The sequence below is a fragment of the Oncorhynchus kisutch genome, linkage group LG6 (assembly GCF_002021735.2).
Source record: "Oncorhynchus kisutch isolate 150728-3 linkage group LG6, Okis_V2, whole genome shotgun sequence".
Lineage (NCBI taxonomy): Eukaryota > Metazoa > Chordata > Actinopteri > Salmoniformes > Salmonidae > Oncorhynchus > Oncorhynchus kisutch.
In genome coordinates, this window is record NC_034179.2 from 12,618,783 (window position 1) to 12,631,973 (window position 13,191).

The 13,191-nt window shown below is 45.4% G+C and overlaps 1 protein-coding gene across 3 annotated transcripts in view; it reads right to left on the reverse strand.

The window, feature by feature from the left end:
- The window catches only part of LOC109892333 (RAB6A-GEF complex partner protein 1), a 99,662-nt gene extending 87,004 nt beyond the window's left edge, over positions 1-12,658 (reverse strand). For 2 of the 3 annotated variants that reach the window (XR_004210184.1, XM_031826206.1), the window contains exon 1: positions 11,991-12,657. Coding sequence is in view for 2 of the 3 variants with exons in the window: in XM_031826206.1 (XP_031682066.1) it covers positions 11,991-12,131 (141 nt within the window). In the remaining variant the exon portion in view is untranslated. Of the gene's footprint in view, positions 1-11,990 lie in introns of all 3 variants that reach the window. The other variant, XM_031826207.1, reaches the window with a different exon arrangement.
- Positions 12,659-13,191: the final 533 nt, after the last annotated feature.

The window sequence follows — 13,191 nt, forward strand, 5'->3', positions numbered from 1 at the left end:
ACACTGATTGAAGTGGATTTAACAAGTGACATCAATAAGGGGTCATAGTGTACAAAACTTACCAGGTGAAAGCTAAGTGTAGTTATAAGTAGTGGCGTAGCACGCATCCCCACAGCCCCCGGTATGATTTTCAAACGGTATTGAACATCATACCCTCTGTATATCTCCCAAGCCTATTATATAATAGCAGAGAGAGTGGAAACTAGGCCTTCATGAATGTGGGTGTGTCTTATTGTAATATTAGGCCACATCCACTTCCACCCCCTCTCCTAACTCTCCTGACCCCTCCTGTCTCAGCCTCCAGTATTTATGCTGCAGTAGTTTATGTGTCGGGGGGCTGGGGTCAGTTTGTTATATCTGGAGTACTTCTCCTGTCCTATTCGGTGTCCTGTGTGAATCTAAGTGTGCGTTCTCTAATTCTCTCCTTCTCTCTTTCTTTCTCTCTCTCGGAGGACCTGAGCCCTAGGACCATGCCCCAGGACTACCTGACATGATGACTCCTTGCTGTCCCCAGTCCACCTGGCCATGCTGCTGCTCCAGTTTCAACTTCCACCTGACTGTGCTGCTGCTCTAGTTTCAACTGTTCTGCCTTATTATTATTCGACCATGCTGGTCATTTATGAACATTTGAACATCTTGGCCATGTTCTGTTATAATCTCCACCCGGCACAGCCAGAAGAGGACTGGCCACCCCACATAGCCTGGTTCCTCTCTAGGTTTCTTCCTAGGTATTGGCCTTTCTAGGGAGTTTTTCCTAGCCACCGTGCTTCTACACCTGCATTGCTTGCTGTTTGGGGTTTTAGGCTGGGTTTCTGTACAGCACTTTGAGATATCAGCTGATGTACGAAGGGCTATATAAATAAATTTGATTTGATTTGATTTGATTTAACTGTGCCATGGAAAACCGCTATAAGACTTTAGTGGAGCAGCTTGAGGACAGGTCTCTACTTGTCCTAGCTGTGTGTGTAGCGGAGCCCCCGGTCCTGGAGCACCAGCAGCACGGGGCCAGGCGGAGACTCGCGGATGGGATTGCTAACGGGAATGTCGACAAGGTCAGACAGCCAGTCACACACTTTTACTACAATAATGGTTGATACATAGTCCATACACTGAGCTCCAAAAAATTCAGATAGTGGCCATTTTTCTTTTTTTTGGGGGGGGGGGGGGGGCTCTTTGGATTTTAAATGATTCACTGACTAGAAGGTTAAAGTGCAGAAGCTTTCTATACTTATTTCACACAATGGATTATTTACCATTAATTTCTACTGGGCACAAAATAATCTGAAACAACCAAAACAAACAGCAAATGCAGCCAACATGTTATCGAGTGACAAGATTGATGTAGTCATCGCATTCTAGGAATATGGGACCAAATATTAAATTTTTGACTACTCTAATACACAAGTGAATTAATTCCAATATCTTTAGTACCCTAAAATGGGGGTGGCGTGGGGGGGGGGACGACTATGTACAAGGGCTGTAATTTCTAAATGTGTCACCTGATATGGATGAAAGACTCAAATTAAAGCAGATAGTCTGCACTTTAACCTCAATCATTGTATAATTTCAAATCCAAAGTGCTAGAGTACAAAGCCAAAACAAAGAAAATGGGTCATTGTACAAAATAGAAACAGGGGCACTGCATTCTAAGGATGCATGTTTCACAGAAAATCTACCAAGATTCAATACCAGAAATAATGTTTATCAATAGTTTAAAACCAAGATATGATCACTATGCCAGGGTTCTCCTCAAATAAGACGGACGGTGCGTCACCATGTAAACATTTCCAAATTAAACTGATATTTAGTAACCATCTTTGATCGCCAATGACATCGTTGTGCATTGCGAAACAGGCCCTTCATAAATTCAGAGCGTTTCCATGTTCTTCAATTAATCCAGTGCATTTCAGCAATAGGGGAAGCCTTAAGTATAGCATCGTCTAATCATACAAACTTTGTAATGGCAGTCAAACAAAAGTAAAATTACCGAAGTTGCTAAGCTTGCAAGAACCTCCAATGAATGCCAGAATATCTCCTATATTGGGCAAAAATCGAGTTGATTATACAGATAGCAGATCAGCTCATGAATAATGGGGAGATAAAGAGAGGAACTAGTTAAGATTAGAGGTCGACCGATTAATCAGAGCCAATTTCATAATCGGAAATCAGTATTTTTGGGCGCCAATTTTTTTATACCTTTATTTAACTGGGCAAGTCAGTTAAGAACAAATTCTTATTTTCAATGACGGCCTAGGAACGGTGGGTTAACTGCCTTGTTCAGGGGCAGAATGACAGATTTTTACCTTGTCAGCTCAGGGATTCAATCTTGCAACCTTACGGTTAACTAGTCCAACGCTCTAACCACCTGCCTCACGAGGAGCCTGCCTGTTACGCAAATGCAGTAAGAAGCCAGCTAGCATTAAACTTATCTTATAAAAAACAATCAACCATAATGACTAGTTAATAACTACACATGGTTGATGATATTACTAGTTTATCTAGTGTGTCCTGCGTTACATATAATCGATGCGGTGCGCATTCGCGAAAAAGGACTGTTGCTCCAATGTGTACCTAACCATAAACATCAATGCCTTTCTTCTTCAAGCATATCAGCCTAATGGCTGGTGTAACCGATGTGAAATGGCTAGCTAGTTAGAAGAGTGCGCGCTAATAGCGTTTCAAACGTCACTCGCTCTGAGACTTGGAGTAGTTATTCCCCTTGCTCTGCAAGGGCCGCGGCTTTTGTGGAGCAATGGGTAACGCTGCTTCGAGGGTGGCTGTTGTCGTTTTGTTCCTGGTTCAAGCCCAGGTAGGAGCGAGGAGAGGGACGGAAGCTATACTGTTACACTGGCAATACTAAAGTGCCTATAAGAACATGAAATACAAATGGTATAGAGAGAAATAGTCCTATAAATACTATATTAACTACAACCTAAAACCTCTTACCTGGGAATATTGAAGTTTCATGTTAAAAGGAACCACCAACTTTCATATGTTCTCATGTTCTAAGCAAGGAACTCAAACGTTTGCTTTTTTACATAGTACATATTGAACTTTTACTTTCTTCTCCAACACTTTGTTTTTGTATTATTTAAACCAAATTGAACATGTTTCATTATTTATTTCCAGTTAAAATGATTTTTATTGATGTATTATATTAAGTTAAAATAAGTGTTCATTCAGTATTGTTGTAATTGTCATTATTACAAATAAATAAATAAAAATATTCCAATTAATTGGTATCGGATTTTTTTGGTCCTCCAATAATCGGTATCGGCGCTGAAAAATCATAATCGGTCGACCTCTAGTTAAGATACATTGATATTTCAACGGGGATCAACTGTTTTGGAAAATCTATATCTACTCTCATGCTATTTGTTGATTACACATTCTCTACCAAAGCGCTCATATGGGCAGTAAGTACGATACAGCACTCAGTCAAACACAAACCTAGCTACCCTAGTGCTAATTATCAAGAATAACCCAAAGGGACCAACTTCAAACAGCCACTTTTCATACAGTATATAATAAGGGTCTCAGAGGACCTTACAGTAAGGATTCCTCCTGATGAACAGCATTGTCATGGAGATCACAGTGATGTCATGAGTTGAGCATAATACGATGGAGGTGGATATGCCTTCTTGCATGAGAGAGAAGCACTCAATCAATGCCATCAAGCCTCCCTGGACTGCACAAAAAAGTAACCCTCACTCAGCCACGGCCCTGAAGAACCTCATCTTAAGATGTCTTTTCACTTTAGGTAAAGTGATACTGAGAGCTGTTCTCAAAATCAAAACTGTGATGAGGTTGGACACCAAACACCACAGCCACTCAGACGATACCCCACATATAATACCAAGCTTCATAAAAACCCATTCTACTGAGTCAGTGTAATTGAAGAGCTCCCAGAGGGTAATTCAGCATTCAGAATAGGGTCGGGCCGAGGTGTCCAGGGGAGCATTCAGAATAGGGTCGGGCCGAGGTGTCCAGGGAAGCATTCAGAATAGGGTCGGGCCGAGGTGTCCAGGGAAGCATTCAGAATAGGGTCCACCCGGTGTCCTTTGTCTAAATTGGTGCGTAATCTACAAGCTGCACGCAGTCATCCAGTGATTGAGAGGAGAGAGGAGGCTTTCAACGAACGATATATCATGAGATATGTGAAAAACACCTTGAGGATTGATTCTAAACAACGTTTACCATGTTTCAGTCGATATTATGGAGTTAATTTGGAAAAAAGTTCGGCGTTTTGAAGACTGAATTTGTTTGTTTTTTTGGTAGCCAAACGTGACGCACCAAACGGAGCAATTTCTCCTAAACAAATAATCTTTCAGGAAAAACTGAGCATTTGCTATCTAACTGAGAGTCTCCTCATTGAAATCTGAAGTTCTTCAAAAGGTAATGATTTTATTTGAATGATTTGTGAAAATGTTGCCTGCTAATGCTAACGCTAAATGCTACGCTAGGTGCGCTAGCTGTTACACAAATGCTTGTTTTGCTATGGTTGAGAAGCATATTTTGAAACTCTAAGATGACAGTGTTGTTAACAAAAGGCTAAGCTTGAGAGCTAGCATATTAATTTCATTTCATTTGCGATTTTCATGAATAGTTAAACGTTGCTTTATGGTAATGAACTTGAGGCTGTATTCACGATCCCGGATCCGGGATGGCTCGACGCAAGAAGTTAATGCAGGAAACTTAAATATGTTATACGTCATTCTACCAGCATGTGCAAACGGGGGTGGGGTGGGGGGGGGCTAACTCTAGAACACCTTTACTCCACACACAGAGACAAAGCTCTCCCTCACCCTCCATTTGGCAAATCTGACCATAATTATATTCTCCTGATTCCTGCTTACAAGCCAAAACAAAAGCAGGAAGTACCAGTGATTCGTTCAATATGGAAGTGGTCCGATGACGCGGGTGCTACGCTACAGGACTGTTTTTGCTAGCACAGACTGGAATATGTTCCGGGATTTAGCCAACGGCTTTGATGCGTGTACCACCTCAGTCACCGGCTTCATCAATAAGTGCATCGATGATGTCGTACCCACAGTGACCGTATGTACATATCCCAAACAGAGTCCATGGATTACATCTGCACCAATCTAAAGGCTAGAGCTGCCGCTTTCAAGGAGTGGGACATTAATCCGGACGCTTATAAGAAATCCTGTTATGCCTTCAGACGAACCATCAAACAGGCATGGCGTCAATACAGGGCTAAGATTGAATCCTACTACATCGGCTCTGACGCTCGTCGGATGTGGCAGGGCTTGAAAACTATTACTGACTACAAAGGGAAACCCTGCGTCGACCAGCTGGTTTGCGCTTAGTGGGACTATCATTTGTTTTTCAACAGGACAATGACCCAAAACACCTCCAGGCTGTGTAAGGGCTACTTGACCAAGGAGGAGAGTGATGAACACTCACTCTCCTTCTTGGTCAAATAGCCCTTACACAGCCTGGAGGTGTGTTGGGTCATTGGATGACCTGGCCTCCCCAATCACCAGACCTAAACTCAATTGAGATGGTTTGGGATGAGTTGGACCGCAGAGTGAAGGAAAAGCAGCCAACAAGTGCTCAGCATTTGTGAGAACTCCTTCAAGACTGTTGGAAAAGCATTCCAGGTGAAGCTGGTTGAGATAATGCCAAGAGTGTGCAAAGCTGTCGTCGAGGCAAATGGTGGCTACTTTGGCTACTTTGAAGAATCTAAAATATATTTTGATTTAACACTTTGGTTACTACATGATTCCATATGTGTTATTTATTTATTTATTTTTATTATTTTTTTGGGGGGGGGGGGGGTGTTACCTTTATTTAACTAGGCAAGTCAGTTAAGAACTGCCTTGTTCAGGGGCAGAACGACAGATTTTGAACTTGTCAGCTCGGCGATTCAATCTTTCACCCTTTCGGTTACCAGTCCAACGCTCTACCAGTCCAACGCTCTAACCACTTGGCTACCTGCCGCCCCTTTTGATGTCTTCACTATTATTCTACAATGTAGAAAATAGTAAAAATAAAGAAAAACTCTTGAATGAGTAGGTGCCCCCAAACTTTTGACTGGTACTGTTTGTGAGAAATAATTGATCATTGACTACAGCTCAGCGTTCAACACCATAGCGCCCACAAAGCTCATCACTAAGCTAAGGACCCAGAGACTAAACACCTCCCTCTGCAACTGGATCCTGGGCCGCCCCCAGGTGGTAAGGTTAGGCAACAACACATCTGCCACGCTGATCCTCAACCCTCAGGGGTGCGTGCTTAGTACCCTCCTGTACTCCTTGTTCACCCACGACTGTGTGGCCAAGCACGACTCCAACACCATCACTAAGTTTGCTGATGACACAATGGTGGTAGGCCTGATCACCGACAACATTGAAACAGCCTATAGGGAGAAGGTCACTGCCAGGAAAACAAGCTCTCAACGTAATCAAGACAAAGGAGATGATCGTGGACTATAGGAAAAGGAGGGCCGAACACGCCCCCATTCACATCGACGGGGCTGTAGTGGAGTGGGTAGAGAGTCAACAAACTAACATTGTCCAAATACAGCTGCACCCTCGAGAACATCGGTTGCATCACCGCCTGCTACAGAGGGTAGTGCGTAGGGCCCAGTATATCACAGGGGCCAAGCTTCATGCCATCCAGGACCTCTATACTAGGTGGTGTCAGAGGAAGGCCCCAAAAAATTGTCAAAGACTCCAGTCACCCAAGTCATAGAATGTTCTCTCTGCTACCACACAGCAAGCAGCACCAGAGTCTAGGTCCAAAAGGCGCCTTAACAGCTTCTACCCCCAAGCCATAGGACTACTGAACAATTAATCAAATGGCCCCCCGGTCTATATGCATTGACACCCCCTTGTTTTTACACTGCTGCTACTCGCTGTTTGTCTATGCAGTCACTTTACCCCAACCTACATGTACAAATTACCTCGACTAACCTGTATATTGACTCGGTACTGGTACCCCCTGTATATAGCCTCTTTAATTTTATTGTTTTACTTTCATTTATTTAAATATTTTCTTAACTGCATTGTTGGTGAAGGGCTTGTAAGTAAGCATGTCACTAAGGTCTACACCTGTTGTATTCGGCTCATGTAACAAATAAAATTGTACTTAATATGATTAAATCGAAAATCGTGATATTTGACATTGACCACACATCATGATGTGCAAGACTATACTCTATTTTAACTTTACAAATGAGAACTGTGCAGTTTTATCAGTTAGGTTGTATCAATATGTTGAATATCAAGTCTAAATGAACTACCAAAACCTTATTTTCTCACCATACTAGGATTATTTCAAAGAGAGTGCGACTAGAATATGGTAAATAGACACAAATTGCACAGTCTAGAATGATCTAGTCACTAACGAACATATTGGATTGGGGGGGTGATAGGAGTAGGAGACAGCTGATAAACAGGGAGATTGGAGAGGGAAGGAGCAGGCGAGATGCGGCAGCTTCTCATGGAGGAAGGAAGGAAGGAAACTGGTTACTCCTGGGGTGTTTCATTTAACCACCTCGGCATGAAAGCACCTAGTATGAACCATGCACTGCTTTGTCACTGCAGATGAAGGAGAGTGGTGGAGGAGAGGGATCCACTAAAGGCTATTGGGAGACATGGCCAAAGAGTAGTAATAGGAGGTCGGAGCAGGAGGAGACGCTGCTACAGCGAGAAGTCGAGCAGTACAGGCAGAAACCAAGGAGTCCACGTTGTGGGAATAACTCAGGGATGGTGGGGTGCTTCATTTTCCTTCCCCGTCTCAGTCCGGTATTGACTGCCCCCCCCCCCCCCGTCTCAGTCCGGTATTGACTGGCCCCCCCCCCCGTCTCAGTCCGGTATTGACTGGCCCCCCCCGTCTCAGTCCGGTATTGAATGGCCCCCCCCCGTCTCAGTCCGGTATTGACTGCCCCCCCCCCCGTCTCAGTCCGGTATTGACTGGCCCCCCCCAGTCTCAGTCCGGTATTGACTGGCCCCCCCCCGTCTCAGTCCGGTATTGACTGGCCCCCCCCGTCTCAGTCCGGTATTGACTGCCCCCCCCGTCTCAGTCCGGTATTGACTGCCCCCCCCATCTCAGTCCGGTATTGACTGGCCCCCCCCCGTCTCAGTCCGGTATTGACTGGCCCCCCCCGTCTCAGTCCGGTATTGACTGGCCCCCCCCCGTCTCAGTCCGGTATTGACTGGCCCCCCCCGTCTCAGTCCGGTATTGACTGCCCCCCCCCCCCCGTCTCAGTCCGGTATTGACTGCCCCCCCCCCCCCCGTCTCAGTCCGGTATTGACTGCCCCCCCCCCCCGTCTCAGTCCGGTATTGACTGCCCCCCCCCCGTCTCAGTCCGGTATTGACTGCCCCCCCCCGTCTCAGTCCGGTATTGACTGCCCCCCCCCACCCCCCGTCTCAGTCCGGTATTGACTGCCCCCCCCCCCCGTCTCAGTCCGGTATTGACTGCCCCCCCCCCCCCCGTCTCAGTCCGGTATTGACTGGCCCCCCCGTCTCAGTCCGGTATTGACTGCCCCCCCCCCCGTCTCAGTCCGGTATTGACTGGCCCCCCCCCCGTCTCAGTCCGGTATTGACAGGCCCCCCCCCCGTCTCAGTCCGGTATTGACTGGCCCCCCCGTCTCAGTCCGGTATTGACTGGCCCCCCATCTCAGTCCGGTATTGACAGGCCCCCCATCTCAGTCCGGTAATGACAGGAATGGTAAAAATTAAATAAAATCGCAACATGCACTTAAAATGAACCTTACAAATAGCAATGTTCTTGCGATTTGGAAAGCCATAGTCAGTCAATAAATAATATAATAATACTCGTAGGAAAGGTTTTCATCTTAACTCACAATCTGTGGATAACATACAATTAGAAAGATTTTAAAATGTTGTAAAACATCACAGCACAATTGAAAAATATATGGCACAATGGAAACCAAACGAGCGTGGTCTACAATGATAGGTGGGATGGGCTGAGAGTGGCTGAGGGTTGGTCTATGGTGATAGGTGGGATGGGCTGGGAGTGGCTGAGGGGTGGGATTAAAGAGCTGAGGTCTATGGTGATAGGTGGGATGGGCTGGGAGTGGCTGAGGGGTGGGATTAAAGAGCTGAGGTCTATGGTGATAGGTGGTATGGGCTGGGAGAGGCTGAGGGGTGGGATTAAAGAGCTGAGGTCTATGGTGATAGGTGGGATGGGCTGGGAGTGGCTGAGGGGTGGGATTAAAGAGCTGAGGTCTATGGTGATAGGTGGGATGGGCTGGGAGTGGCTGAGGGGTGGGAATAAAGAGCTGAGGTCTATGGTGATAGGTGGGATGGGCTGGGAGTGGCTGAGGGGTGGGATTAAAGAGCTGAGGTCTATGGTGATAGGTGGGATGGGCTGGGAGAGGCTGAGGGGTGGGATTAAAGAGCTGAGGTCTATGGTGATAGGTGGGATGGGCTGGGAGTGGCTGAGGGGTGGTCTATGGTGATAGGTGGGATGGGCTGGGAGAGGCTGAGGGGTGGGATTAAAGAGCTGAGGTCTATGGTGATAGGTGGGATGGGCTGGGAGAGGCTGAGGGGTGGGAATAAAGAGCTGAGGTCTATGGTGATAGGTGGGATGGGCTGGGAGTGGCTGAGGGGTGGGAATAAAGAGCTGAGGTCTATGGTGATAGGTGGGATGGGCTGGGAGTGGCTGAGGGGTGGGAATAAAGAGCTGAGGTCTATGGTGATAGGTGGGATGGGCTGGGAGTGGCTGAGGGGTGGGATTAAAGAGCTGAGGTCTATGGTGATAGGTGGGATGGGCTGGGAGTGGCTGAGGGGTGGGAATAAAGAGCTGAGGTCTATGGTGATAGGTGGTATGGGCTGGGAGAGGCTGAGGGGTGGGATTAAAGAGCTGAGGTCTATGGTGATAGGTGGGATGGGCTGGGAGTGGCTGAGGGGTGGGAATAAAGAGCTGAGGTCTATGGTGATAGGTGGGATGGGCTGGGAGTGGCTGAGGGGTGGGATTAAAGAGCTGAGGTCTATGGTGATAGGTGGGATGGGCTGGGAGTGGCTGAGGGGTGGGATTAAAGAGCTGAGGTCTATGGTGATAGGTGGGATGGGCTGGGAGTGGCTGAGGGGTGGGATTAAAGAGCTGATGTCTATGGTGATAGGTGGGATGGGCTGGGAGTGGCTGAGGGGTGGGATTAAAGAGCTGATGTTTGGTCATGTATTATTGTTATGTGACTGCTTTATATAAAAGTACTATGTATGTAAAATGTAGCAAAAAAAGCTGTAAAAAAATAAATAAATGATATCTGTCCTCCAAAGAGGAGGGGCGGAGGGGATCATATCAAATGTTAAACATTTAAAATTAAATAAATACTCAAGGCCACAAGGCAGAAGTAGCATGAAGTAGCATGAAGTAGCATGAAGTAGCATGAAGTAGCATGACTTGTGCCTGCTGTAGCTAATGTAAACAAACTGGTAAGCTGCTTTAATGTTGTTGCTCACTAGATAGAATTTGTAGTAAGTCCTTGTTGATACTAACCAGATGGCCAAACTAGATAAGAGTAACTAGCAACATAATTAAATCACAAAAATTGATTCATTTTTTAACGAAGCAGCTGCCTGTTAGCTGTCGAGTCAGTGGAGTAGCTAGCTAGCTAGGTTGTACTACGCAGCGGTCTAAGGCATTGCATTTCAGTGCTAGAGGCATCACTACAGACCCTGGTTCGATTCCAGGCGGTATCACAACCGGTGATTGGGAGTCCCACAGAGCGGTGCACAATTGGTCCAGCATTGTCCAGGTTAGGCCGTCATTGTAAATAAGAATTTGTTCTTAACGGACTTGCCAAGTTAAATAACCATTTTTAAATCCTGGAAGCACAACAGGATAGTGAGACAGTGAGACAGGGAAATAAATACTGGCCTTGATTTACACTGTCTAATTCTACTCTGCATACAGCGATTATATTTGCAGCAGCACTCGTGTTTATACTCTTATGCAGTCATTGACTACTACTATGCAGAGATAATTCCACAGCTGACAACTGTAATTGCAGATGTTATGTGGACACCAGATTAAAAGTTAAAGCTGCATTGATGTTAAACAGAGAAAACAACCAATCCATCACAGATGAAAAAAAAACAATATATAGCCTAGTTTAAATCAAAGTTCACCCATGTAGTGAATATATGGAGATTTTCTTTGCTATATTTTGTCTTGATGAAAGTCTGCCCCTGGGGTCACAAAGCCCCAGAGATCGTATATCAACAGAAGCCCTGGGGCAAGGAAAATATGGACCTATGAAGTGGCAGTACGGTGTGAACTGCCCTAACACCAAGTGTCTCCTAGCACTCAAAGCAGAGGATTCAACAGGCGTGTGAGGCTCTCTTTGTTAGAAATATATGGGAGAGGATATGTGCTGAAGAATGACGAACATGGAGGTTGAAGTCCATGGGAACGCAACTTGCGTAACTTACACGTTGTCAAAATAAATAACAACGCTCTGCTTCAATTTAAACGTCATGTGCCACCCAGTGATAGTGACGGAATTTGTGCCAAAGATCTACATTATGGTTCTGATTTGCACCTCTTACAAGCCTACCTAAATAATTGACGGTATATGATCGAAGATTACAGTATTCTTACATTTTTACATATTCCTCATATAGCTAAAGTTAGCTACATTATAGTAAATTGTTAGTCCCAAATGCTGTGCTTTCGACATGTCTTTATCTGGCTAGCTAATGTAGTTTGGCACATGCATTTAACGTATACTGAACAGAATACATTGGTGTGTAACTAACTAACACTTTTGCTGTTAAAATACAAAACAGTTAAAAAACAACCACCTGTTTGTTATTTTTCCAAATTCATGTACGCATGACAGCTAACCTTAGTTAAATGCCATGCCATTAACTAAAAAGTGACGCGGCAACCAAAGTGTACAGACCAAAAACTGAACTATCCTATTTGATCACCGGGTAACCGCTAAGTAACGTTAGCAGCTAGCCAGCTCGTCAGTAATTCCCTCGGTGCTTACCCGACTAAACCAGACGCTTAGTTGAGTCTCGGACAATACAGCGAAGTAAAACCTCTGGGAGCTGGGTTGAACATGAAACGGTTCTTCTTCACTTTTCAGTGGACAAAGTAGCCTCCGAGGCCAGCCAGTTAGAAAATACATGACGGCCAGTCACTTCGACTCAACACTCGCCGTGTCGCGGGTCCAGTTGAAAGGCTGGCAAGCTGTATTCCACAGTAAGAGACGATGTTGTCCAATAGCTTCATGGACAGTTTGTGGCACATTTAATCGCTCATCAAATCTATGTGCAATCCAATCAGGCTAGCTAGCCAACACTGCTAACTTGACATAGAACGTGGGTGCTCCAGGGGGGGGAAACAACTCATGTGCGCAACACCGGACTTCAATTTAAAAGCTCTCGGTATTTTGCGTGTCCATCTATCTAAAAAAAACATTGCTTAGCGATGATAATACATGCAGTATTCTTTTCGGTGTCTCTCTCCGCCGCCATCTTTAGCGATTATGTTTGCTATCCTCACTCCGATTCGCTATCCCCGAAGAGGCCTCTGCCCGGTGTGAATGGTGCTTTCAACACAACTGGGAACTCAGAAATAACCGAGTTCAACTCATGACGTCGGTGATCTTAATTTCGGGTCGGAAAGTCGGAGCTCTAGAAAAATGTCCGAGTTTCCAGACTTGGAGTTCCCAGTTGGATGACAGCTCAAACGATTTTTCCCAGTCGAGGCTCGTCTTTTTCCGCGTTCTCAGATATCTTGAACGCTCGGAAGTCAGAGATTTTCGAGTTCCCAGTTGTTTTGAACGTGGCAGAAGTTTGCGCAGAACGAGACATCTGACGTAATTTTTTCGTGCACTTCAAATTTGGGGTGCGTTCGTATTCACATTGGTAATCGGCTCCAATTTCAGAGCACTCTGGTTTGCTAGCGATAGTAATTGAGGAATTTACGAACGCCCTAAAATTGGTGATGACAGGTGCAAGTAAACATCGACTAAAAACGCAATTAAATTGTTGCCATAACCCTCACTAACCCTCTAGATAACAAGAAAACACTCTAACCAGCTCTGCTTAGGCAGAGTAAAATGTCCAGAGTGAGGGTGTTCTCTCATTTGTTTCTGGCAGTAGATAGCAAACTAGCACACTTTAGCCAGTTAGCTTGGGTGCTTGACTGCCATCGTGAGGTCATGACGCTTGGATCATCCTTAC